Source organism: Pseudomicrostroma glucosiphilum, assembly GCF_003144135.1.
Source record: "Pseudomicrostroma glucosiphilum strain MCA 4718 unplaced genomic scaffold BCV69scaffold_2, whole genome shotgun sequence".
NCBI classification, from domain to species: Eukaryota; Fungi; Basidiomycota; class Exobasidiomycetes; order Microstromatales; family Microstromataceae; genus Microstroma; species Microstroma glucosiphilum.
Genome location: NW_020289914.1, coordinates 1,659,937 through 1,684,410, shown reverse-complemented (window position 1 = coordinate 1,684,410; position 24,474 = coordinate 1,659,937). Strand labels below are relative to the sequence as shown.

The following is a 24,474-nucleotide window of genomic DNA, read 5'->3' as shown; positions in this document are numbered from 1 at the left end:
TCTCTCCCGTTTGGTTTGCTGCTGCGCTTGGGGAGTGGACTAACAGTCTTGCTACTCGTACGTTGTCACCTCACAGGGCTTCGCTGAGAGTTGAGCAAGAGCAGGAGAGGCAGATACATCCCCCGCTTGGACCCTCCATCTCCATCTCGTACAAACGACCGAGACATCCGACGGTCATACACACCTACACGAGTTGAGAGGAGCACAGATCTCTCTACTCTGTCTCGCGATACACAACATACCCACACACAGCTCTCGCTGCCTACTCATAGTGGAACTTCAATCACAGCTTGAGTTGCTGCCTGATTCTGGACACGACCGCCCCTGAGCACAGTATAGGCTCGGGCGCACCCCTGAAGAGGGTCTGGCAGCTTCATCAACCGAGCTTCTCGGGAAGTTCGTCCCTGTCTGGCTTCCACCATGTCGGCTGCTCGTCCAAGACTGTCCATGGGACACAATGGCCAGGGAGCGACTTCGGCGTCTTCTTCTTTGTCATTGGGAGGGTCGACAGCGCAGCATCAGCATCAGCAGAGTAGCCAAGATGGAGCAGGAGCAACGGCAGGAGCAAATACTACTTCGGTCCAGGTTGGTGAGTACACACGAGCGTCATGCAAGGCGGAGGGGTGGCTCGATTAAGTGCTAAGCTCTTCCTTTCCTCATCATTCGTGACTGGCTCTCTAGCTGTCCGTGTTCGTCCGCTAAACTCGCACGATGAGGCTACGATTGCTCCTCGATGGCAAAGAGCCGTGGTAGTCCCTACCTCTTCGAGCTCCGTTCAAGTTGAGCCTTCCACAGGACCTCCGGACGCCCTTGCGAGTACCTCTGGAGGGATCAAAAGACAAGCGTGGACTTTCGATAGGGTCCTAGGGCAAGAGGATGGGCAGGAGCAAGTATATGCAGTAGCCCAGCCTCTCATCACACACTTTCTGGATGGATACAATGCGACAATCCTTGCCTACGGGCAGACTTCAAGTGGAAAGTCCTTTACCATGGGTACAAGTACAGCCGACGTCGACTTCGAATCGCTAGTCGCTGGTCAGGCGATTGACCCTCAGATCGGAATCATCCCAAGAGCTGTAGCAGAAATCTTCAATCAAGTCAAGCAAAGTCAGCGCAAGACGGGAGCCATCTCGTATTCGGCCAAGGCTAGCTTCATCGAGATTTACAATGAAGAGCTCATCGATCTGCTTGGCGACAGTGAAGGAGGCGCTCGACCGCTCGTTCAAATCAGAGAGGACAAGGCTGGGAATATTCTTTGGAGTGGGCTGCGAGAGGCGAAGGTTCAAGGCGTCACAGATGTGATGAACCTCTTGCTACAAGGTTCTTCTATTCGAAGGACCAACGAAACTGATATGAACGCCCAGTCTTCACGGTCTCACGCCATCTTCTCGCTCACCTTAACACAGCAGCGGTGGGTCGGGACGGGTCCTCCTCCTCCTCCTACTGCTGCCTCTAGCTACCTCACCGGCGGTAGGAGTACGCCCAGTGGCAGGACCACTCCTACAGGACGTTCGACGTCGTCGGGTATCCCACGGCCAGTCTCGATGATGCCTGGTGGGCTCCGCGCGCAATCTCCTGCTGTACACAGCTCTGGGAGGGCCTCGCTTGGTGGTCGTCCCACGAGCTCGCTCAACTCCAGGAGCACCACGCCTCAACCAGGGACGCCGACTGCGGGGTCAGCTGATGGTAGCTGGCAGATTGTCACGTCCAAGTTCCACTTTGTGGATCTGGCAGGTTCGGAAAGGCTCAAGCGGACTAATGCTGCAGGTGATCGTGCAAAGGAGGGGATCTCGATCAACGCTGGACTGCATGCTCTGGGCAATGTCATCTCTGCCCTTGGCGATCCTTCAAAGGCCAAGAGGACGACGCATGTTCCTTATCGAGACTCGAAACTGACTAGACTATTGCAGGACAGTCTGGGAGGTAATGCGCACACGCTGATGATCGCCTGTGTAGCCCCGACGGAATACAACGTGGGTGAGACGATCAATACTCTTCAGTATGCCAACCGGGCTCGCAACATCAAAAACAAGGTCGAGCAGGGCGCAGTGGAGATGGGCTGGGACGACATCTCCTACCTGCAGATGACAGTGACGCGACTACGCAAAGAGCTCGGCATCCTCAAAGGTGCCAAAGGTAGTGGCGACGTTGCCTCCCTGAAGGCCTTGGAGAACAAGGAAGTGATGCTGTGGCAGGGCAAATACACTGAGATCAGCCAGAAGCTAGCCCAGCTCACCGTCGAGCTGACCAAGTTGCAGCACAGAGGCTCTGCGGAAGATGATGACAAGGCCTTCCTCGCAGCTGCTGAGCCCATCATCATCGAGTATGAGCGGGCAATTGAGGATCTGGAGAACAAGTGCAACCTCATGAAGGCTGCATTGAGCCATACCGAGGAAGTGGTCTACGAGCTCGAGAACACTGTCTCTCAACAGGAACAGCGCATGCTGAATGTTGAGCAACAGCTCGAGGCTCGTGAGACGACGATCGTCGAGCTGCAAGCTCGTCTGGCAAAAGTGCAAACTCGAGAGACCGCTACAGAGGAGTATGCGCGTGATCTTGAAGCACGTCTGCAGTCCTTCTCTGGCAAGGACGCCGGTGAGGCAGAGGCGTCCGTGGAGCTCAAGAAGGAAATGGTGAAGATGAAGGAAGGTGAGGTTAGCAGAGAGCTGTACATCAAGGGTCTTGAGGAGAGACTCGCAAAGGCAGATGAGAGTGTCGTGACGCTTACGGCTCAAGTTGAGCGCCTGGAGAAGGACGTCGAGCGTCGAGACGAGGCGTACAAGGAGCTGCAGCAGCGCATTGAAGCACTGAATAATGACGAGCAGACCAAGGCGATCATGGAGGATTTCCAGAGGAGCGAGCAGTCCAATCTAGAGCTGCGAGCTGAGATGGACGCTCTCAAGGGGGAGCATGACATGGTCGTCAAGGAAAGAGGCCGTCTCAATGATGCTGCTGCTGCTCATGAGCTACATCGCGGAACCTTGGAGGACAAGATCCGGGAGCTCGAGGCTGCTATTGCTGCAAGCACCGCTGGCGAGGCTCGAGATGCATCACAGGCTGTGCCAAATGGGGAACCCTCGCTGGCCAACGAAAATCACGAAGAGATCAAAGTCCCTTCGCCTTCGATTGAAAGTGAACTTGAAGCCCTGCGTCAACAAGCGCAGAGCAGCCGTGAGGGCGAAAAGCAGGCCAAGGACGAGCTAGAAGCGATCAATGTCAAGCATCAGGAGACTCTAGAGCAGCTCCAGAAACTCCAGCTCCAGATCTCAGAGGCAAAGATCTCGAGCTTCGCTCCCGAGAATCAAAGGCCATCTTCGGAAGCAGGCTTCTCGGAACCTCGAGAGGAGCTACTGGCTTCAGTCGACTCTGACTTTTCTCCTCGACCCAACTTGAGCCGGCGAGGCTCGATGCAGTACATTCCTCACCGTTCCAACGGTGAGGACTCGCCATCGAGAGCAGACGAACAACTGACCCTTAATAGAAGAGCGAGCTCTTTTTTTGGGTACAACCCGCGACAGGGAGGCCCAGACTCACCGTCTGGGCGGGAAAGACCGCGCTCCTTGTCACAGTCTTTATCGCAGGAGCTCTCTTCGGCCACTTCTTCCACTGCTATAGCCAGTCGCAGCAACAGCATCAGCACCGGCAGCAGAGCTCCTCGACCACTATCGCTTTCCGGATCATCGACAATCTCCTTTTCGGTACCGCCGTCGCCGACGATGACGCAGCAATCCCCTGGTGGAAAGCAGCTCGAAGGAAGGTCACCGGCGAGCTATGATAGGAAGAATGCCATGCTGGAAAAGGGCCTCATGTCCTTGCAGGAGGTCCTCAAGAAGCGAGAGGCGGAGATTGCCAGTCTCCAAGCGGCTCTGAAGAGCAGGGATGCCGAAGGAAGCAATTCTGCTTCGACGCCTGTGGTCGGCCTCAATATCATCGGTCCAACCACTGAGCCCGTTGTCGATGAGAGCGAGATCGCCAGAGACCTCAAGCCCGCTGAGCCAAACATGAACTTGTTGGGCGCAGGAGGCGTCTCTCCTACGTTGACCGACTACCCCCAAGCCTTCTTTACGCCTGCTCTCGACCGCGACGCCATTGAAGGGCCTGGGCAGTATTTTGCCGGCTCGAGCAAAGAATCCGAAAACGGCTCGCTTCCCTCGACGGCGGTCAGGAGTACGGACACCAGTCGAATCGATGAGCTGCTGAGGGCGATGGCGCACCAGGAAGAGCTGCATCGAGGCAAGACGGATGAGCTTGCGGCCCTGCTCGAGGCGGAGAGACAGATGAGCGAGACGCTCCAGAAGACAGCGGAGGTTCAGTCTGCTGATCTTGCGGCGGAGAATGAGAGGCTCAAGGAGCAGCTGGCTGCTCTTGCTAAGAACGACAAGGAGGCCGATGTCACCATCGTCAAGGAAGACCAGCCATCTCAGTCCGCTCCCTCTCAGGATCGCGACAGCACGATGATGGCTCAGGAGGTCCAGCAGCTCCGCCAGGCCCTTGCCGACAGCCAAGATGAGCTAACGCAGCGGGAGCGCGCTTTCGAAGAGAAGCTCAAAGCGATCAGCGACCAGGCCTCCCTGCAAGTCGAGGCGCCCAACGCGCCCGCCGCCATTCCAGTAGATGGAGATTTGTCAGATCAGGAGAAGGAAGCGGAAGGTGCAGCCGCAGCAGCAGTAGCACGACTGACTGAGGAGCACCAGTCTGCTCTTGAAGGCGCAAGGGCAGAGCATCTAGCCGCTATGGACTCGATGAAGGCGGAGCATCAGAGTGCCCTGGAGTCGGCAAAGGCACAGGGACAGGCTGCACTCGAGGCGAACGGGGCGGAGCATCAGACAAATCTGCATCAGATGAAGGCGGAGCATCTGGCAGCACTGGCAACAAAGAGGGCAGAGCATCAGCTTGTACTGGACTCGTTGAAGACAGAGCACGAAACGGCACTAGAGAGGACAACCGCTCAACATGAGACTGCCCTGAAGTCCTTGAAGGCCGATCATCAGACAGCGTTGGAGACGGCAAAGGCGGATCACCAGAGTATCACCGACAAGCTGATCGGGGAACACTCCGAGGCTGACGCGTCAAGCAGGAGCGCTCAAGGCGCCGCTTTGCAACAGGCTCAAGAAGCGCATGAAGCGGCTCTTGCTCGTATTTTATCCGAAAAGGATGCTGCTGTTGCGGATCTGCGAAGTCTACTTGACCAGCAGCTCACCACTCTGGAGGAAGAGCATGCACAAGCGTTGAGCAGTCAGCTGGCTGAGAGAGACGCGGCACATCAAGCAAGTCTCGCAGAGTTGACGAATCAGATGCAGGCAAAGGTGCACGAACATGAGAAGGCCCTCGCTGACCTGAAGAGCCAACACGAAGAAGCTCTCGCTGAGTCGAAGCTGCAGCACGAACAAGCCTTCGCCAAGCACCGCGTGGAAGCAGAAGCTGGAATTGCTGCCACTGCAGCTGCTGTGGCCAAGGATCTTCGCTCGTCCACCGATTCTGCAGCCACCGTTGACTCTGAGCACCGGGCTGCCCTTGCCAGCCTCGAGGCAAAAGCAAATGCCGAGCGCCATCGTATGCTGGCTGATGTCCACAACCTTCATCAAACAGAGAGGCAACGCATGATGGAGGAACATGAAGCCAAACTCGAGTCTCTCCGCCAGGCGCACGAACAGGAAGTCGCGTCATTATCTCGCCGTCTTTCTGGCCTGTACGATGTGAATGGCAAATTCGTGGACGTTGACGGTCTGCGAAACGAGCTGATGGAGACAGGCGACGCTCTGGTCATTCTGGAGGACGCGCTCACCAGCGTTTCTGCTGAAAGAGACGAGCTTGTCGAGGAGCTCAATCGCCTCCGTTCCGAAGGCGGCGACAACCAAGCAGAGGAATTCAAAGCCGAGGCGGCTGAGCTCCGAAGGGAGATGGTGACCTACAGGCACAACCTGACGAACCTAAAGACGGAGCTGCAGCGCAGTAAGAATGAGGTGCAGGCCATCACGGAAGAGCGAACGAAGCTGGAGCAGCAATTGCGGGATCTGCAAGAGGATGCTGCGGGTGGAAAGAGCTTCCTTCCGCGTCTCAGCGAGGAACAGGACGCCGATGTCACACTGGGCGATACTACCGTATCCTCACCTGGCCCATCTACACCTGTAGGCACCCCCGCTATGGTTGGTCGGAGATCAATGCCACCGCCCACCCCTCCTCCCAAGGTTCCACCGCCTCCCACTCCACCTACGTCTGGCAGTGGTGCTGGTGGAACGCTGCCTCGCAGTTCGATTCCTCTGGCTGCCCGCACATCCCTCTCCTCTCTGATGACAAGGGCCGAGTCACCAGGACCCACAACGCCTACTGGTACCATTGGCACGAGCGCCTTGACTCGCTCTTCCTCCGGCGGATCCAGACACACCTCCATGGCCAGCATCAATCTGAACAACCTTGGCAGCCAAGAGGCCAAGAAGCTCCTCACGGAGCAGGGCGAGGAGCTCAGGCAGCTGGCCAAGCAGCTCTCGCACTGCGAGGCCGATCTGCAGGCCAACATCGATCTGGTCACCACCCTCGAGGCCGCGTTGAATGACTCGGAGCGCAACTTGCGCAAGTCGCGCGTGCAGCTCGGCGAAGTTACACGGGAACGCGATCGCTATGCCTCTCAAACGGAGGATCTGCGAACGCAATTACAGGCTTCGCAGAAGGAGGTGGATAGTGTGAGGAGCAGCACATTGGTAGAGAAGCAGGACTATGAGCAAAAGATTCGAGCAGAGAGGATGGCAAAGGAGAAGGCTGCTAGGGATCTTGAGGCGAGGTTGGAGGAGGTGAATAGGAAGAAGTCGAGTAAGCTCTTTTGCTTGTGAGGGCGGGACTAGGGGGAGATTTGTAAGGAGGCGGAGTAGAGCGCAAGCACCAGCCTAGCGGTGCGATAGACGGTCTCTATTATTTTCCCTTAGATGTGTGCATCATACCATGTCGCTCCCTTCATACCTGCTCCTTTCTCATAGCGGTCCTTTGTCACTCTTTTGTCACACTTCATTCTGATTGGTGAATGAGTATCGTCATTGTCACCTGATGCCATTGAAGTGTAGATTTCCAGCATCCCTTTATCACCTCTTCAAGAAAGGCAGAACGACCTCCAACCAGCCCTGCGGGTTGTCCATCATGGGCAGATGAGCCGCCTTGCTCACGCTAGCAAAGGTCACTTCAGCGCTGCCTCCCTCCTTTTTCACATCCTGGCTCAATCCCTCAAGTACCTTGGGCAAAGCTCCATCTGCCTCTCCCGCAACGAGGAGGGTAGGCTTGGCAGCGAGGGCTTTGAGGAGTCCAGTAGAGAGCAGATCATAATTCTGCAGAGCCCGTGCGCCTTGCTCGAAGCCGAAGACGTCCGTCCCTTCGATCAGACGGGAGGCTTTGGCCTTGATGGCCTCGCTGCCCGCCGGAATGTCCGAGCCGTACCACCGTGCGACGGTAGCGTCTGCGAGGGGCTTCATGCCCTCCTTCTTGGCGAGGGCGATCCGGTCTTCCCATGCTTGGGCGTTGGCAGCAGGAGAGGCGGGCTGTGTGTCGTTTGCAATAATCTTCTCGGCGCGGTCTGGATGACGGATGGCAAAGGAGAGGGCAGTGGCTCCTCCCTGCGAGACACCGATGACGGCGCGAGCCTTGTCCACACCCAAGGCAGTCAGAACGTCAGCTGCATCATCGGCTAGTTGCTCGACTGTGCATGGCTCTGAGGGAGCGGGCGAGGCGCCATGGCCTCTCTGATCGTAGCAGACGACGTTGTACCCGGCGTCGCTAAGCCCGGCGACAACATCGTCCCACATTGTGAGGTTGGTCATGAGCGAGTTGATCAGGATGACCCATGGCGCAGTCATGGAGTGGAAGTGCACCCGAGTAGCAATCGTCTGTCCTCCGAAGACTTGCACTAGACCTCGACCGGCTCCGTAGTTGGACTCTGGGAAGGTGGGAACTCCTGCACCGTTGTCTGAAGGCAGACCTGGCACGGGAACTTCTTGGTTGGCTCGGTCGTCGATGTCCAGAGCGACTAGGAAGCGCGAGACCATGTTGTACACGGCGACAGTACCCGTCGCCTCGACCATGAGCTGATTGGTCTTCTCGTCCCCACCAGCCGCCTTGGCAAGCTCGTGCTTGAGCGTATCAAAGACGCCGTCCTGCACCTTGACGTGGGCGGTCATGGCATCGGCGTATGCAGCTGCGGCTGCTTGCAAGGGGGAGAGCTGGCCTGAACCGGGAGAAGAGAAGGAATTGCTCTGAATGTCCCCAATACGGGTGAGCTGCTCGGTTGTGACGCCAGCCTTGCGCGCTACGGGCTCATGATGGATCCACTCGAAGGCAGCGCGGTTGCGGGCAGCGACTCGAAGAATCTGACGGCGGGGAAGAAGCAAGGCGAGGTGAGAATCAGCCAGTATTCAGGGAGCGACCATCTCAGTCTTCTGTGCTCTCACCATGATCTCTCTGAGATCGTCTTGAAGCGACGAGCCGGTCCTGACAGCGCCGAGGAGCTTGTTCCATCCCTCGGCAATGGGCTGGGCGTTGAGGAGCATGCCATCGAGGGGCGTCAGTCCTCGCTCTCCACGTCGTTGGCGGATAGCATCTGCGATGGAAGATGCTCCAGGAGCAGGGTATGAGTACGGTACACGGGGCATACTGGGTGGTGTATCTGTTGGTATGGGTGGAAGGAAGGCAAGGTGGAAGCTGCCTGCGAGTGCGGAGGAGGCACCATCTCCGAATGTTCTTGCCGAGTGAAGCCGGACTTCCGTCAATTCCAGAGGCGTGGCGTGCATGGCTCGAGCGCTTTCTTCCGTTCCGGTGCAGTGGCCGGGGCGCGGTGGGCGTGTGTGTGCTTGTGCTTGTGTGCGTGTGTGCGTCGTGGCTGGCTCTCAATTCTGAGGGCGTACGGTACTCACTCTCTTGTCCTCGGTCGATCACCTCCTCTTCCACCACGACTAATACCAACTCGACCATCCTCGTCTCCTACGCCTGTGCTGATACGCTTCTGCTGCAAAGATGACAGAAGTTCAGCCTACCCCACTCAACCAGTACGTCGGTTTTGACTCGATCACTAGGCAGATTGAGACAAAGCTGCTGAAGAGGGGCTTCCAGTTCAATGTGAGTGTTGGTCTCTGCCACCTTCGACAAAGGGGGCGATAGCAAGGGATCCTCCTTCCAGTCGTCGATCTTTTCTTTTGGGAGGAGTCGTAGATGCTCTGCAAAGCTGGCTGTACCGTGCGACCTATCGATTGCGCAGTTGCTGAAGCTCGTCCCACCCCCTGTGGCTCTTTTGCTCCCACTCTCCAGGTCATGGTCGTTGGTCAGACTGGTCTGGGAAAGTCGACTCTCATCAACACACTCTTCGCTAGCCACCTCATCGACTCAAAGGGACGTGTAGATGCTTTTGAGCAGCCTAGATCTACCACTGAAATTCACCCAGTCTCACATCGTGAGTAGAGCAAAGAAGCTATTCCAAGCTTAACCAGTGAGCCGTCATGAAGGAGGAGCGAACGACTGACGAGATATGCATTCGCTTCTTCCATACCTCAGTCATCATCGAGAACGGTGTGAAGCTGCGTCTCAACATCGTCGACAGCCCCGGATACGGTGAGCAGATTAACAACGAAAACTGGTGAGTAGGGCTGTCCGTGCCTCGTTACCTACTGAGGACATCTCTGACGTTGCTCTCTGGATTTCTGCTCTGCAGCTGGGACCCTATCATCAAGTACATCAAAGACCAACACTCGGCATACCTCCGCAAAGAGCTGACCGCTATGCGTGAGCGCTACATTACAGATACCCGCATCCACTGCTGCCTCTTCTTCATCAACCCCACCGGCCACACTCTGCGGCCCATCGACGTCACCGTGATGAAGAAGCTCGCCGACGTGGTCAACGTGGTGCCGGTGATTGCCAAGAGCGACAGCTTGACATTGGAGGAGCGGGCACAGTTCAAGGCGAGGATTCGTGATGAGATGGAGTACCATGACATTCATGCGTACCCCTTTGACAGCGACGAATTCGAGGAGGGCGAGAGGGAGCTCAACGAGAGGATGAGGGTGAGTAAGACAGGCAGGGCCGATAAGAGACGTCAGGTGCTGATTTCCCTTCCTTCCTCCTCCCTCTCAGGACCTGATCCCCTTTGCTGTTGTCGGTTCTGAGCGCAATGTGGTCATCGATGGCAAGACCGTGCGTGGTCGCAAGAACCGATACGGCGTCATCAACGTAGAGAACGAGAACCACTGCGAGTTCAACCAGCTGCGAACATTCTTGACCAGGACGCATCTACAAGACCTGATTGAGACGACTGCCCTCAAGCATTACGAGGCTTTCAGGTCGAGGCAGCTCCTAGCCCTCAAGGAGAGCAGTGCCAAGCAGCAGCAGGCTCAACAGCAGCAGCAGATGCAGCAACAGGCCAATGGAGTCTAGATGACAGGTCATGACTGGTCGGTGAAGGCGGCTAGCCGGGTGAGGTGGTTTAAGCCCAGTACTCTGAGAAATGGGACAGACCCCCCGCGCTTCCTCTGCCCTGTGCGAAGAGACTCTTCTTGTATATCCCTTTTTCTCTCTCTCTTTTCAAAAAGCGTCATTGATGACCTCGCCAAAGGTCAAACTCAGTCGCTCGTGATCTCGGCTGTGGATATGATAGTCTGTGCCTGTCTCTCGGAGCAAACTATATGCACAGCTCGTGAGGTGAATGAAGTGGTCTTGCGTTGTATCGTTACAATGAAAGCAAGAGGCTTTGCGCTACAAGGGAGAATGTCAGGATCAAGCGCGGAAGTCGTAGACCTTCTTTCCATAGAATGCGAGGGCTGTAGAGAGTGAAAGCGGTTGCAAGGGAGGGTAGTGGGTGGGTCAGCGGTGCGGATCAAAAGAGGGCAAGAGGTTGAAGCTGTGGACTCACCGAGTGTGCCGACTGGATTCGCAGACGAGGAGAGCACGCGAAAGAGGCCAGGGAAGAAGTATCAGCAGCATCCTTGACTTCTTTCCCACTCCCGTTCTGTCTGTCTGTCCGACGCTAGCCACTCACTCAATGTCAAGCCCTTCGGCACGGGTCCCTTTGCGAACCTAGGCGCGCTACTTCCCACGAGCAAGAGTGAATTGGCCGCTGCTAGCTCGTAACCGTAGTCCTGGCCACTCTTGATCCTGGTGCCTGCGAGGGCGTATACCACTCCAACTCCTACGCCGGCTACTAGGGAGGGCTGTGGGGTCGAAGAGGGAAACGAGGAAGGGTGAGTGGAGAGTGGAGAGTGGAGAGTGGAGAGTGGAGAGTGGAGAGTGGAGAGTGGACAGGGAGGGGATGCAGTGTGGACTCACGACGCTGCGAGTCTTGAGGAAGCCGATGGTGCCGCCGATGCTGGTCAGGGCGGCCATTGTGAATGCTGGATGTTCCGACATGGCTGATGAGTGACGTTGGCTGTATGCTATCTGCTTGTGCTTGTGATGCTTCTCCAAGCAGAGGTGAGCGTACCCTTCCTGTTGCGCTTTGGTCACTCGACTTGCTCGTCGTCCTTGTCCATCGTCCACGGAAGTGGGGGGGCCAAGCGGAGGGTCGGAGGTTGAATTCGCGGGCGCAAGAGCAATGGCCGAGGGGAAGGTGGACGGACATTGGGCTTGCGTGTGTGTGTGTGCGCGCGACATTCCCGGCTCTTCCCGCCAGCCAAGCAGGGCACCCAGGCGGGGCGAGAGACCCGAGAAGGCAAATGGCCCTCAGCCAGGCAGCCAGCCAGCTGGTCATGACCCGCCTCCATCACCCAAGCGCCGCCCGCCCGCCCGCCCGCCCTTGCCCTGCCAGTGCGCCCCTTCTTCTTCGCATCTCCTCCCACGAGCCCCCCACCCAATCTTCCACCCACTACCATCAACTCCCCCCCCTTCCTCCCCCTTATACCAATCACCAAGAGGGCGTCTCTGTTTTCTCCTCCTCTCCTCCCGCCTTCACACACCTTTAGCAGACACTTCAGAATGCAGCGCATCGCTCTCAGGGCCCCGCGCTCCCTCGCTCGACAGGCTCAGAGCAGCCGCAGCCTCAGCTCCCTCGCTCGTACCGCCGTCGCACCCGCTGGTGAGTACATGGATCCCTCTCGCAAGATGAAAAGGAAGCACTTCTGTGCAAGGTCGAGGGGATGATGATGAGATTGAGAGCAGTACGAGTCTCTGCAGTGGTGCAAAGGAGGCTACACGCGATGGGGCCCAAGGGCGGGAAGGTCCCCATTCCTCGAATGGAAGCTCCACCACGACGCGCACCCACTAATGGTATCGCATATGCTCACACATTCACTCTCTCCCTTCTGTCGCCTTTTCAGTCCGAGCCCCAGCTGTCAGCAATGCTCGCCCCACTGCCCTCCCCCGAGCCCTTCCCAAGGTCGCTGCTGTTCAAGGTTCGTATCTATACTCGATCGCGTAGGAATGAAGATCAGACAGTCAGGGTCAGATGGTGCGCTGGAAAAGGGCATAGAGGCATGCGGGCCAGATGTGCATGGACGATGGTGTCGGTGCTGTGCCCACATCGATGCACCACATCCTCGTCGGGGAACGTGCAAGCAGAGGGCTGTAGATGGCGCAATGCTGCTCCTTGCACCTGCGACTGCCGCACACATTCGCAAGGATCGATACTTACCTCACCACTTCTTCTCCATTCCATCAGCTCGTGGCCTAGCCACCCCCGCTTCCGGCAAGGGTCAGCTCGGTGCCGTCAAGGTGAGCACCTCCGTTGGCAGTATTGCAACAACAGCAGGGCTGTAAGGCTGACACCATCTCCCGCGCGGCACGTTGCCTCACCTAATCCCACAGTCTGTCATTGGTCCCGTCGTCGACGTGCAATTCGAGAACGAGGATCTGCCTGCCATCTTCAACGCCCTGGAGGTTCAGGATGTTCAGAGCGGTAACCGACTGGTCCTCGAGGTCGCCCAGCACCTGGGAGAGGTGAGTGGCGATGCAGCACCAATCTTGCCTCCATCGATATATGTACTGACATCCCAAGCATTGCTACTCCCTTCAACGTAGAACACTGTCCGAACCATTGCCATGGACGGTACCGAGGGTCTCGTTCGTGGCCAGAAGGTCCAGGACACTGGTGCCCCCATTTCTATCCAGGTCGGTCCCGGATGCCTTGGTCGTATCATCAACGTCATTGGTGAGCCCATCGACGAGAGGGGTCCTATCAAGGGTGTCAAGAGCTCGCCCATCCACCGTGAGCCCCCTGAGTTCTCTGAGCAGTCTACCTCTGCCGAGGTCCTCGAGACTGGTATCAAGGTCGTCGACCTGCTCGCCCCTTACGCTCGTGGTGGAAAGATTGGTCTCTTCGGTGGTGCCGGTGTCGGAAAGACTGTGCTGATTCAGGAGCTGATCAACAACGTCGCCAAGGCCCACGGTGGTTACTCCGTCTTCACCGGTGTCGGTGAGCGAACCCGTGAGGGTAACGACTTGTACCACGAGATGATCGAGACTGGTGTCATCAACCTCGAAGGTGACTCCAAGGTCGCTCTCGTGTTCGGTCAGATGAACGAGCCCCCCGGAGCCCGTGCCCGTGTCGCCCTGACCGGTCTCACCATCGCCGAGTACTTCCGTGACGAGGAGGGACAGGATGTGCTCCTCTTCATCGACAACATTTTCCGATTCACCCAGGCAGGTTCCGAGACCTCTGCTCTGCTCGGTCGTATCCCCTCTGCCGTCGGATACCAGCCCACTCTGTCCACGGACATGGGAAGCATGCAGGAGCGAATTACCACCACCAAGAAGGGATCCATCACCTCGGTACAGGCCGTCTACGTGCCCGCCGATGATTTGACCGACCCTGCCCCTGCCACCACCTTTGCCCACTTGGACGCCACCACTGTGTTGTCCCGTGGTATTGCCGAGCTGGGTATCTACCCCGCCGTCGACCCTCTAGACTCCAAGTCCCGTCTGCTGGACCCCGTCGTCATTGGTCAGGAGCACTACGACGTCGCCACCAAGACCCAACAGCTGCTGCAGTCTTACAAGTCGCTGCAGGACATCATCGCCATTCTGGGAATGGACGAGTTGTCCGAGGAGGACAAGCTGGTCGTCGAGCGTGCCCGAAAGGTGCAGCGTTTCCTGTCGCAGCCCTTCGCTGTGGCCCAGGTCTTCACTGGTATCGAGGGACGACTGGTGCCATTGAAGGAGACGATCAGCTCGATCAAGGCCCTGATCAACGGAGAGGCTGACGACCTGCCAGAGTCTGCCTTCTACATGGTTGGTGACCTGAGCGAGGCTCGTGAGAAGGCTGAGCGAATGTCGAAGGAGTCCAAGTAAACGTAGGGAAGGATCAAAAGGGAGATGAAGACTGCACGTCTTTGGCTGACTGACAGAGTTCAATCTTGGGAGGCCCATCCTGGCCCCACCTTTGCTGGTTAGTGGAGCAATGTGTCTGTCTCTTGTCCTTGAGCGCCTGCCGTATCGTCTTTTCTTGTGTCGTCTAGCAAACACTACCCTTTGAAATGAACAAGGCTTCGTGGAACAACGTAGATGAATTCGTTGGGCGTGTGTGTGTGTGTGTGTGTGTGGTTTACAGTACGTGTGAGCTGCCTGCCTGTCCGTCTCTGGCTCCGCTCCGCACGTCGCGTTGTTTGCGTGTGCCAATTTGGCTCTGCGCGCCGCCCCGCCCGCACAGACAGTCGAGGAACAGTCAGTGAGTAGAGCGATCCTTCCCGCGAGACGTTCTGCTGCTCCCCTCGTAGACTCCTATAACATACCCACATCGCCTCATCTCCTCGTTCCCCTCTCCTCCTTCGTCTGCAGAAATTCAAACATGAGCGTCGCCGCCGCTGCTGCTGCCGCTGCTGCCTCTTCCTCTGCCGTTCCCGTCGAAGTCGTCGAGGATGCCGAAGCGAACGCGGCGATGATCAGCAATGAGGAGTACAAGATCTGGAAGAAGAACTCGCCTTACCTCTACGACTTGGTTGTGACTCATGCACTAGAGTGGCCTACTTTGACTTGTCAATGGTTTCCGGATCAGGAGCAGTGAGTAGCACTCGAGGGAGGGAAGAGAGGAGAGGTGCATACAGGCTGGATTGGATGGAGCATGGCGAGCTGATCACACAGTCTCTATTCTCTTCTGAATTGGCTGGCATTGGCCTCTTCAGACCTGCAGGAAGAACCTATACCCAACATCGTCTTCTCCTCGGCACCCACACCTCCGGGCAAGATCAAAATTACCTTCAAATCGCCCAAGTCCAACTGCCCAATCGCGTCGTTGAGCTGGACGAGCAAAAGTACGATGAGGAAAAGGGTGAAATCGGGTCCTATGGTTCGAACAATGCCCGAGTCAAGATCATTCAACAGATTAACCATGATGGAGAGGTGAATAGGGCGAGGTATTGCCCACAAAATATTGACCTCATTGCAACGAGGACCGTCATGGGACCGACGTACATCTTTGATCGGACAAAGCATAGCTCGCTGCCTAGTGCGGACGGGAAGTGTAAGCCGGATATGATCTTGGTGGGACAGGAGAAGGAGGGGTGAGTAGAGGAGGAGCTGACGAGAGATGTCACTGAGCGTTGCCCTCTGATACAGGTCGCCCTCACTTTCTTCCTCCCGCTGCTAGATATGGTCTTGCTTGGAATCCACTAAAGCAGGGCCACATCCTTGCCGCTTCAGAAGACACGACGGTATGCCACTGGGACATCAACTCGTACAAAAAGGGCGACAATACAATCCAGCCAGTGCAGACCTACCGCGGTCACACGGCCATTGTGGAAGACGTTGCTTGGCACAACTACCACGAGTCTCTCTTTGCCTCTGTGGGCGATGATCGTCAATTGCTCCTTTGGGACACTCGCGGCAAGGCCGACGAGCCCAAGCAGCGCATCGAAGCCCACGCAGGCGAAGTCAATTCGGTCGTCTTCAGTCCGTCGAATGAGTTTATCCTCTGCACTGGCTCCAGCGACAAGACGGTAGCTCTATGGGATATGCGCAACATGAAGACGAAGCTGCACTCCCTCGAGGCACACACAGACGAGGTGCTCCAGCTGGCCTGGTCCCCTTTCCACCCTACTGTGCTAGCAAGCGCAGCAGCCGATCGACGCGTAATGCTCTGGGACCTGTCGCGCATCGGTGAAGAGCAGACGCCCGAAGATGCAGAGGATGGACCACCCGAGCTCCTCTTTGTTCATGGTGGACACACGGCGAGGACGACGGATATTTGCTGGAGTCCACAGGCAGAATGGCACATGGCGACAGCGGCAGAGGATAATATCCTAATGGCCTTTTGCCCTAGCTCGAATGCTTTGGGAGAGGGAGACGAGGCGGAGGTGCCCGAGGAGGAGCTGGAGTGAGGCAAAATTGCAGTTGCAGACTGTCTGTCTGAGTTCTCTTAGAGCAATCCAAACATATCTGTGCAGTCGATAGACACTATCTGAGACAAAGAATGCGATGTGATGTGGAACGAGGTAGCGAGGTTGAGGTCGAGGTCATATTGAAGGCTATGGTATGCGCCTCGTCACATGTCGTCAAAGAAGCCCGCGTCATTGTCCCCTGCTCCACCCCCTTCCCCAGCAGCATCACTCTCTCCACCACTACCAAATTCGAGCCCTCCATCCCCATCAAGGCCCACGGCATTCTCCCCCCTCGAGCTCCTCTCTCCAGCAATCCGATCCATCTCACGCCTCTTCATTCTCCTCTCCCTCCTGATAGCCCTCTCCTCCTCTGCAATCTCTTCATCTCCTTCTTCTTCCTCCTGCATCTTCTCCTTGAGAGAAAGAGCTTCCTGATGCGCACGCTCAATGGCGAGCTTCTTGCGCTTCTTCTTCTCCTTGCGCTCATCACGCCGGTCCTTGGAAGCTTTTTGCTTAGACCAGGCACCTTGCGCACTCTCCTCGGCGCCGCGCATGCGTTTACGGTGCGATGCAGTAGAGGATGAGGCAGTAGCAGGAGGAGCCTCCTCCTCGTCAATGGCAGTCGATACTGGAGCTTCTGCGTCCGGATTCACGCCCGAGTCGAGTGAGGCGGCGGCTGTTCTGGCCTTTGGAGCCTTGGGGTTGGTCAGCTTAAGGACGCGAGCCTTCTCCTTGGCGGGGTCCTTGTAGGCCCATGTAGCCTCGTCTACCTTCCCATCTAGCCAGCCCTCCGAGTCACCCAAGACGTCGACTCCCTCTGCGCCGCCGGCGCTCTTGGAGCTCTTCCTGAGCTCTCCCATCTTCGGGAGTCGGACACCACCCCAGCTGCGCGCCATCTGTGGTAGCTCGGCATCGAGGTCCTTCTTGGGGAAGATGTAGCTGGCTTCGTGCTTGCCGTAAGCCCTGACAAAGCTCACCAGCGCCAGCTTGAAGAGGTCGTGCGTGGCGAGGTCTGCAAGATTCTGAGCTCGCAGCGAGGGAGTGAGCGATGCGAGTGACTTGCTTCCACTTCCTACCGAGGCGATTTTGTCTTGAGCTGGGAAGATATACCGCTCCCCTCGCACGCCTCTCAGTCGCAGGAAGTCGATGTAGCTTTCTTCGCTTCCTTGTGCCAGTAGGCAGACGGCTCGTCCCGACTTGCCAGCACGAGCTGTCCTACCGATACGGTGATTGAAGAGGTTTGGGTCCTGCGGCGGGTCGAATTGGATGACCAGATCCAGGTTGGGCAGATCGAGCCCTCGCGAGGCAACATCTGTGCAGAGGAGGACCGAGGCGCTGGTAGCTAAGTCTGCATTGGAGGAAGAGCCAACGCCCGGCATATCGTTCATAAAGGAGTTGAACGCCTTGGTCCTGCGTGTGGGGTTCTGTCGGCCATGCAGAGAATACAGACGACAATGTCGAAGCTGCGGAATCGTAGAGAGGACCTTGAAGAAGTACTCTACTTGGGCGCAGGTGGCAAAGAAGACGACGATCTTCTGCGTGAAGTACTGCTGAGGCTCGTGCTGCAGCAGACGTACCAGCTGAGAGACTTTGTCCTCGCGAGGAGAGACGAGGAAGAAATTCTGTAAAGATGCGGGTATGCGGGCTGTGGTTTCTGAGCTGGCAGCCGCCCCTGCGCTAGCTTTGCCGTTCGCCAGAAGTTTCTTCTTCATCTCCACTCGCACAGTGATGCGCACTGGATTGCGAAGGCCCAGCCTGACGAGCTGGTCAAGGGCATCGGTCATGGTTGCAGAGAAGAGGGCCGTCCGCCTTTGCTTTGGGAGAGCAGCGAGGATGGATGTGAGAGATGGCAGAAAGCCGAGGTCCAGCAGACGATCAGCCTCATCGAGGACAAGAAGTTCCATGGTCTTTGCCTTGCCCTTGATGATGCCCTTGCTGAATAGACCTTCCACTCGTCCGGGCGTGCCAACAATGACATTGTTCCTCTCTTTTCTCAGCCTCGCAAAGTCCTGCTGGGGCGTGTTGGATCCTCCCACTCCATCGTCCTCCTCATCCTCGCCCCGCTCAGGAGCAGCATGATGCCGAGTCTTACCGCCTCCCACCACGAGCTGTGGTCGGACATAAGAGCTGACTGAGGTCGGCGCAGACTCTATTAGAGACAAGAGAACGGTATGAACCTGGATCGCGAGCTCTCTTGTAGGCAAGAGGATGAGAGCCTTGATGCCATCATCTCTGTCCCCGGCAATTGTGTCTTCTTCCGCTGTTGCACCGTTGGCTGAGCCCGGCTGCTTTCTGACGAGTTCCAGAAGCGGCAGAAGATATGCCAGTGTCTTTCCGCTACCCGTCACTGCCTCTACGATGACGTCCTTGTGCTTGAGTAGCAGCGGAATGGTCGACGCCTGCACCGGCGTGGACGTATGGAAGGAGAGGGAGGCAAGGTGCTCCAGTATCCAGGGTGAGAGGCCTGGGGGCAAAGAGGAGAAAGGCGGCCCAGATGCTGAGATGGGCAATGGACCCGGTAAAGGTACCGTGCCAGCCTCTACCATGGCAACTTGCTGGTGTTGTGACCTGACTCTAGCGCATATATGGAGTATGGTACGCTCCCCTTTGCCTGAGTGCAGCCCCGCCTGGCTCAAGAATATCTGGAAATCTCAGATTGAGTCCGTCGCTGCTTCCGTCGTTGCGCGGCTCCGCTTTCCTCGGCCTCGCACGCGGGGCGACCCAGGCTGCTACCGCCTACCACCTCGCCTGCTCCGCCTCGCCCCCCTTGAGCCTTGCGTCGGCCTATCAGCATACCATCCGCCCCTCGACGTCATCTTCATACCTCTTCTGGCCTAATAAAGCATGGCTCCTGCGGGTCCGGTGTCCGTCGCAGGTGTCAGCGCAGCCAATGTGAGTATGGCGTCTCATGTACGCATTTCACGTCGCGACTGGCGGCACCTCTCAACGCGTAAAAATATCAGGGTGCGGTCCGGAAGGCAGCTACATGCACTGGCAGGAGAGGCGCACGCCAATGTGGCCGGTTTCAACAGGCTGGTACCGGTCAAGGTCAGCCCCTACAGCTGTACGAAGGCCTGCGATGAAGATGTTAACTTTGCAGAAAGCATCCGTGGCCTTGCTACAAGGAAAGGAGGAGGAATAGATCTTCCTGTGCTTTTTTGAAAGGTGCAAAGTGATCTTCCTACTTCCTGCCCGCTTCCTCCTCCACTCATCGGATCTAGAGCGACAATGTTCTTCCTCAGCATCGCTGACATGATCTTCCCTTGCCAACTACGCAGATTCTCGAAGGCGGTCGTAAACGGAGTCGACTGGAACAGGTCGGAGAATCCAAGGCATCGTCCTCCTCACCACACCCCTCCGGGCCTACGAGTACCACAACCGACCCGGAAGAAGTGACCAAGCTCGGCTACAAGCTGCTCAACGTAGTCTACCATGCACGCGACATCGCAGAGGAGCATGACCCTACAAGTCTACTCGTAGAGCCCTTCCTCGCTTTGCCCGATGCTGCCATCTACCCAGACTACTATCAGATCATCAAGCGGCCACTCACCTTCGAAGACATTCGCGCCAAGCTCGCCGTCCGGGAGTACGCATCCTTCGAAGACGTCAAGCATGATTGTGAGATCATCTGTATGAACGCAAAGAGGTACAACCTTAGAGATACACCCTTCTGGCTCAAGGCCAAGGCACTCCACAGCATCATCAAGGATTCCCATGCTGAGCTCACGTTTGCAGCGGCTGGGACCAAGAGTACACAGCTTGATCTGCCTGCTAGCGTTCAGCTACTCTTCGATGTTCAAGTGGAAGGCGTAGAGCCCATGACCTCTGCACCGCCGTCGCCGGCGAAGAAGAGAAAGCAGGAGGCAGACGCAAGTGAGACTGCTGGTGAAGAGGACACCAGTATGGAGGATGTAGCTTCTTCATCCGGCACGAAGCAGCCGTCGGGTCTGCGTCGGATCACCATCAAGAAAAAGTCGGGCAGTCAAGCCGAGACGTCAGCTCCTCCACGACCGCCCGCTGTAGAGGCCCTAACTGCTAAAGATGCAGTGGCGTCCTCACCTGGGGTTTCCACCGGCTTATCGAGTGCACCTTCCCCCATCCCTTCGTCTCCGGCGCCAGCGCCCGCTCAGGCCCCAGCCCGGGCTCCAGTGTCTGCTGAAGAGAAAACACCACCAGCTGCAGTATTGCCTCAAGAGGCCCCGTCTTCCTCCCAACTCTCACAGAGCTACCCGCCCGAGTCCTCACCAGGACCTTCCGTGGTCAGGAACAACGGCGCAGACAAGAGAAGGAGGCCTTTTGGCCGCGGCAAGAATCTCAAGAGCCAGATGAAACAATGGGTCGCTGAGCTCATTGACCTCAAGCGACCCGGCGGCGGTCCCGATGACTATGCATCGGACTTCTTCGAAGAGCTGCCGAGTCAAGACGACTACCCGGACTACTACCAAGTCATTCAGCAGCCAATCTCGCTGAAGGAGATCAACGAGAACGTCAGCGAAAGACTGTACAAGTCGCCTTATGCCTTCTTCACAGCAGTGCAAACGATGATCGCCAACGCAAAATATTACAACGAAGAGAATAGCATCATCTGGCAGGATGCGGATGCGATCGAACGGCACGTCAACACCAAAATGCTGCCAATCGCATTTGAGCTTGGCTTCACTCTGGACCCAAATGACACCAGGAGCAGCGTCCTTCCCTTGCACGTGATCGAAGCGCACGAAGCGAGCCAGCCTGGTAGCCCTGCCCAAAGTATGACGCCACCACCAGGTCAAGCCAGCTCCTCTCGCCTGAAGGTAAAGCTAGGCGGAAGGAACAGCTTGCCAGGTCAGGACTACCTGCCGAATGGCATTGGACAACAGCAGCCAGCTACACTGGGCAGCTTCGCGAGCCCTGGTCACATACCCGGAGCCGGGCCAGGTCAGTCTCCAGAGCTACAAAGTCATCCTAACGGCCAGATGTCTCCGGAAGCGGCAGCCCCACAGTTCTCTGCCAGCGGTCGACCTGTAAGATCAGCTGCCTCGCGAGCTCCCTCCTCGAGAGACCTGCCTCCACCTTTGACCACTCAAAACAGCACCCCTGGACCTGCTCGCTCACCTCCTGCGCCCGGAGGTACCAATACCCCGCAGGCCCAAGTGCCACAATTCAGGCCAGGCTACACTCCTCATCAGGGCGTGACTCCTAGTCATTCGATGCCCCAGCAGCAACAGCGACCTCAGCCTCAGTCACAGGGAAGCTACCGTGGGCAACCGCCTTACTATACTCCTCCACAGCGCTATCCCCAGCAGCAGCAGCAGCAGTACTTCGGTCAACTGCCATACGCTGCTCCGGCCCCGCCTGCAGAGACTGTCGATCTAGGCAAGAGAGGCCAAATCCGACGTCTTTCCGGTATTCCACCTCCCTCTGTCTTTGGCAACATCGCATCTAAGCCATTGATGGAGCAGGACGGAGCCGCCGCACCCCTGCGCCCGGCTGCGATCCCAAGCTTCGTCGTGCTATCTCAGGGCCTCAAGAAGGTCATTAATGTGGTCCCTGCTGCTTCTACGAGCGCTGCTGGCAGCAGCCGCCAATTCGTCCTGCCTGTGGGCGAGGGGAGGAGCGATGTCAAGGTGTTGTTCAGGTTGCGGGACTTTGGAGGCGCGCCACAGAAGCAGAATACCGTTGGCAGTGAGCGCTCCGAGCGGACTGAAGCCAATGGAGAGGCCATGGACGTCGATGGTGAGGAAGTCAGCGGACAAGCCAATGGGGCCACCCAGCCAGGCGTCAATGGGCACGCCTCGCATTCCGAAGCGCAGCAGACGACCTCCACGAAGTCCTACAATCCGGCAGTATCCACCATCCTGAATGGGCGCAAAGTCAATGCAACTTGGACAAGAGACACGGCGACTGTCCTGGTGCCACTGCAGAGGGGGCCCAATCTCCTAGAGATCTTCCTTGTGCCTGGTCCACCGCTGGGCGGGGCTGAGGGAGGCGACGCGGCTGGGGTCAATTCGCCGTGCGAAGGATATCGTCTGTGGATAGTCAGGTAGCGGGGAGCAAAGCAGATGTGTATCGTTTGCAGAAATAATGTACTTGTGATCACGCATGTATGTGCCCTTGTCAATACCACGTATGCTTCTGAAGTTGACGCCTTGTTCGGATGAATCTGGTACGAAGGATGCGGAAAGGGAGTTTGAATTGCGATGGCCTACGAGTTCAAATGGCCAATGTTCATGGCTGGTTCCCGTACCTCAGTAAACCGTCTTCATTAGCTCGCCGTCGCCCTCCTCAGCAGTATCCAGACTCTGTTGTCGGGGCGCTCGCCTGATCCCTTGCCATCCGCAGCCTTTCTTGAGCGGAGGCCGCCTTACCTTGCCCCAAATCCGCTGCTCACCCCGCACTTCAACCCCGCTATGTCGAATCCCTTCAATGTAGCCAAGGAAGGCAGCGTCGCTTCCCGCTTCGTCTCCTCTACGGAGCTCAGCGAAGCCCAGAAGAAGCGAGAGCAAAGCCTCAAGGAAGCTTATGCCCGCATCGGCCAATCCCCCCCTCCCTCCTCTTCCGGCGGAGTAGGAGAAGGCGCCAAGGAAGAGTACGACCCACGATCCCTCTTTGAGCGCTTACAGGCGCAGAAGAATTCCAAGCAGGAGAAGTTCGATGAGACTTGGAAATTGAGCAATCAGTTTAGAGGAATTGATGAAGGGGAGAGTGATTTCTTGGCCGAGGTAGAGAGGGAGAGACGGGACGCGGAGAGGAGGAAGAGGGACGAGGAGAGGAGAGAGTTGGAGGCTTTTAGGATGTGAGTTGGTGGAGTGCACCGTTGACGAGTCCCTGAAAGGTGATATGCTGACGCAGAAATGACTTCTTGTACTCTAGGGCGGCTCTGAACAAGGAGACGTCTCCTCCCCCTCCATCTTCCCTGCTTCCCAAGGCCCTAAGCAACTCACCGCCCCCAGCAGCGTCCTCTCCCGCTCCGACAACATCGAATGGCAAGGCAGCCTCGCCAGGAGCTGCAGCAGCAGCCGTAAAGTCGTCAGCCTCACCAGTCAATGCGACTTCTTCTGCCGCCAAGGCTAAGCGGAAGAGAGATGGTGGAGGACTGCTGGGGATCAAGCGCAAGACGGACGTCAAGAAAAGTAAGACGGGCGAGGGCGAGAAACAAAACGACAAGGCAAAGTGATAGCATGTATCAGGGTCGGAGGATTACTCTCCCGGCGGTTAATGCTCATCTGAACTACCTTGACAACATGCTATGCGAGCACAGACTTCCTCAGAGGCACTACGTACGGCAGCTGCAGACTTTATGTCATTGCTTATCTAGGTGAGGTCACACCTCGGAGAGCCTTTTCAAAGGGGAAATCGACCTCGCGCATCTCTTTGTTGTAGCTGTAGAGTTACAGTCGGCCAGGCAGTCAGGACAAGGGTCTGCCTGCGAGCACAAGAGGTGAAGCCAGCGACTTATTACGAGGCAGATGACTGTTGCAAAGCAGCGAAGGGAAAGCAGCGAAGGGAAAGGAAGGCGACGGGACAGTCATATAGAAGAAAAGGCAGCATGAAAGCTGAGCGAGAGGCAGTGCAGAGGAGAAAGAGGCAATGCTGGACACGGCTCTGTGAGAGATACTCAAGACGAAGTATAAAGACAATGGAAATGCTATTTGCATACATGGACGATAAGAGCGACCAAAGCAGCAACGGACAGGAGTGACTGAGGAGACAGGAGTAGATGAGGAAAAAGAGCACAAAGACAGAGAGACAACAAGAAGAAACAAGAGCTTTTGAGCGGTGGACTAACGACTACGGAAGACCACACTACGGGGTGTCTGTGGCCAGACTACGGACCACGTATGACCACACCACGGTCTACGGATACGGACTACGGGAAACCCACGGTGAGGGTTCTGGACGGAAGGAGATTGGGGCTTTATGCCTCGTTTGTAGGATAGTACGTGCCAATGACGCCAAAGTCATCACCGGCATGAGCTTCGTCAGCCTCGCGAGCCTCAGGCGCGGGGTAGTAGGTGCCAATCTCGCCAAAGTCACCACCACCATCACGACGAGGCTCAGGCGCGGGGTAGTAGGTGCCAATCTCGCCAAAGTCACCACCACCATCACGACGAGGCTCAGGTGCGGGATAGGTGGTGCCAATCTCGCCAAAGTCGCCACCACCATCGCGACGAGGCTCAGGTGCGGGGTAGGTGGTGCCAATCTCGCCAAAGTCGCCACCACC

The 24,474-nt window shown here is 57.0% G+C and overlaps 10 protein-coding genes across 10 annotated transcripts in view; 6 read left to right on the top strand and 4 right to left on the bottom strand.

The window, feature by feature from the left end:
* Positions 1-420: 420 nt before the first annotated feature.
* BCV69DRAFT_305864 (kinesin-domain-containing protein) lies at positions 421-7,004 on the top strand (the record flags this gene model as incomplete). The annotated part of the gene is made up of 2 exons (XM_025494676.1): positions 421-589; positions 682-7,004. The coding sequence occupies 2 exons, from the start codon at positions 421-423 to the stop codon at positions 6,825-6,827; spliced, it is 6,315 nt and encodes a 2,104-aa protein (XP_025350462.1). The 3' UTR covers positions 6,828-7,004.
* Positions 6,796-8,686, bottom strand: BCV69DRAFT_280910 (alpha/beta-hydrolase). The gene is made up of 2 exons (XM_025491786.1): positions 8,430-8,686; positions 6,796-8,348 (listed from the first exon to the last, which is right to left on the bottom strand). Exons 1-2 carry the CDS (start codon positions 8,628-8,630, stop codon positions 7,074-7,076), a joined length of 1,476 nt encoding a protein of 491 aa, XP_025350461.1. The 5' UTR covers positions 8,631-8,686; the 3' UTR covers positions 6,796-7,073.
* A 253-nt stretch (positions 8,687-8,939) lies between these two features.
* BCV69DRAFT_280908 (cell division/GTP binding protein) lies at positions 8,940-10,596 on the top strand. The gene is made up of 5 exons (XM_025491785.1): positions 8,940-9,093; positions 9,283-9,424; positions 9,526-9,607; positions 9,683-10,034; positions 10,105-10,596. The coding sequence occupies exons 1-5, from the start codon at positions 8,992-8,994 to the stop codon at positions 10,402-10,404; spliced, it is 978 nt and encodes a 325-aa protein (XP_025350460.1). The 5' UTR covers positions 8,940-8,991; the 3' UTR covers positions 10,405-10,596.
* Positions 10,401-11,373, bottom strand: BCV69DRAFT_310769 (hypothetical protein; the record flags this gene model as incomplete). The annotated part of the gene is made up of 4 exons (XM_025494815.1): positions 10,401-10,787; positions 10,880-10,891; positions 11,006-11,177; positions 11,293-11,373. The coding sequence occupies 4 exons, from the start codon at positions 11,371-11,373 to the stop codon at positions 10,744-10,746; spliced, it is 309 nt and encodes a 102-aa protein (XP_025350459.1). The 3' UTR covers positions 10,401-10,743.
* A 537-nt stretch (positions 11,374-11,910) lies between these two features.
* BCV69DRAFT_280904 (ATP synthase F1, beta subunit) lies at positions 11,911-14,388 on the top strand. Its single transcript, XM_025491784.1, has 5 exons — positions 11,911-12,037; positions 12,279-12,353; positions 12,620-12,672; positions 12,766-12,897; positions 12,979-14,388. Exons 1-5 carry the CDS (start codon positions 11,938-11,940, stop codon positions 14,245-14,247), a joined length of 1,629 nt encoding a protein of 542 aa, XP_025350458.1. The 5' UTR covers positions 11,911-11,937; the 3' UTR covers positions 14,248-14,388.
* A 266-nt stretch (positions 14,389-14,654) lies between these two features.
* BCV69DRAFT_280903 (putative chromatin assembly factor 1 subunit C) lies at positions 14,655-16,410 on the top strand. Its single transcript, XM_025491783.1, has 3 exons — positions 14,655-14,955; positions 15,078-15,455; positions 15,542-16,410. The coding sequence occupies exons 1-3, from the start codon at positions 14,744-14,746 to the stop codon at positions 16,269-16,271; spliced, it is 1,320 nt and encodes a 439-aa protein (XP_025350457.1). The 5' UTR covers positions 14,655-14,743; the 3' UTR covers positions 16,272-16,410.
* Positions 16,291-18,881, bottom strand: BCV69DRAFT_280902 (DEAD-domain-containing protein). The gene has a single exon (XM_025491782.1). The coding sequence runs from the start codon at positions 18,815-18,817 to the stop codon at positions 16,436-16,438; it is 2,382 nt and encodes a 793-aa protein (XP_025350456.1). The 5' UTR covers positions 18,818-18,881; the 3' UTR covers positions 16,291-16,435.
* Positions 18,882-19,013: 132 nt separating this feature from the next.
* Positions 19,014-22,391, top strand: BCV69DRAFT_292545 (Bromodomain-containing protein). Its single transcript, XM_025493804.1, has 2 exons — positions 19,014-19,163; positions 19,550-22,391. Exons 1-2 carry the CDS (start codon positions 19,116-19,118, stop codon positions 22,295-22,297), a joined length of 2,796 nt encoding a protein of 931 aa, XP_025350455.1. The 5' UTR covers positions 19,014-19,115; the 3' UTR covers positions 22,298-22,391.
* Positions 22,392-22,450: 59 nt separating this feature from the next.
* On the top strand, positions 22,451-23,427 carry BCV69DRAFT_310764 (hypothetical protein; the record flags this gene model as incomplete). The annotated part of the gene is made up of 2 exons (XM_025494814.1): positions 22,451-23,046; positions 23,124-23,427. The coding sequence occupies exons 1-2, from the start codon at positions 22,661-22,663 to the stop codon at positions 23,425-23,427; spliced, it is 690 nt and encodes a 229-aa protein (XP_025350454.1). The 5' UTR covers positions 22,451-22,660.
* Positions 23,428-24,168: 741 nt separating this feature from the next.
* Positions 24,169-24,474, bottom strand: part of BCV69DRAFT_297235 (hypothetical protein) — a gene marked incomplete at both ends in the record, with an annotated part of 1,647 nt that continues 1,341 nt past the window's right edge. The window contains one exon of the mRNA XM_025494094.1: positions 24,169-24,426. Within this exon, the coding sequence (XP_025350453.1) occupies positions 24,169-24,426 (258 nt within the window). The remainder of the gene's footprint in view (positions 24,427-24,474) is intronic.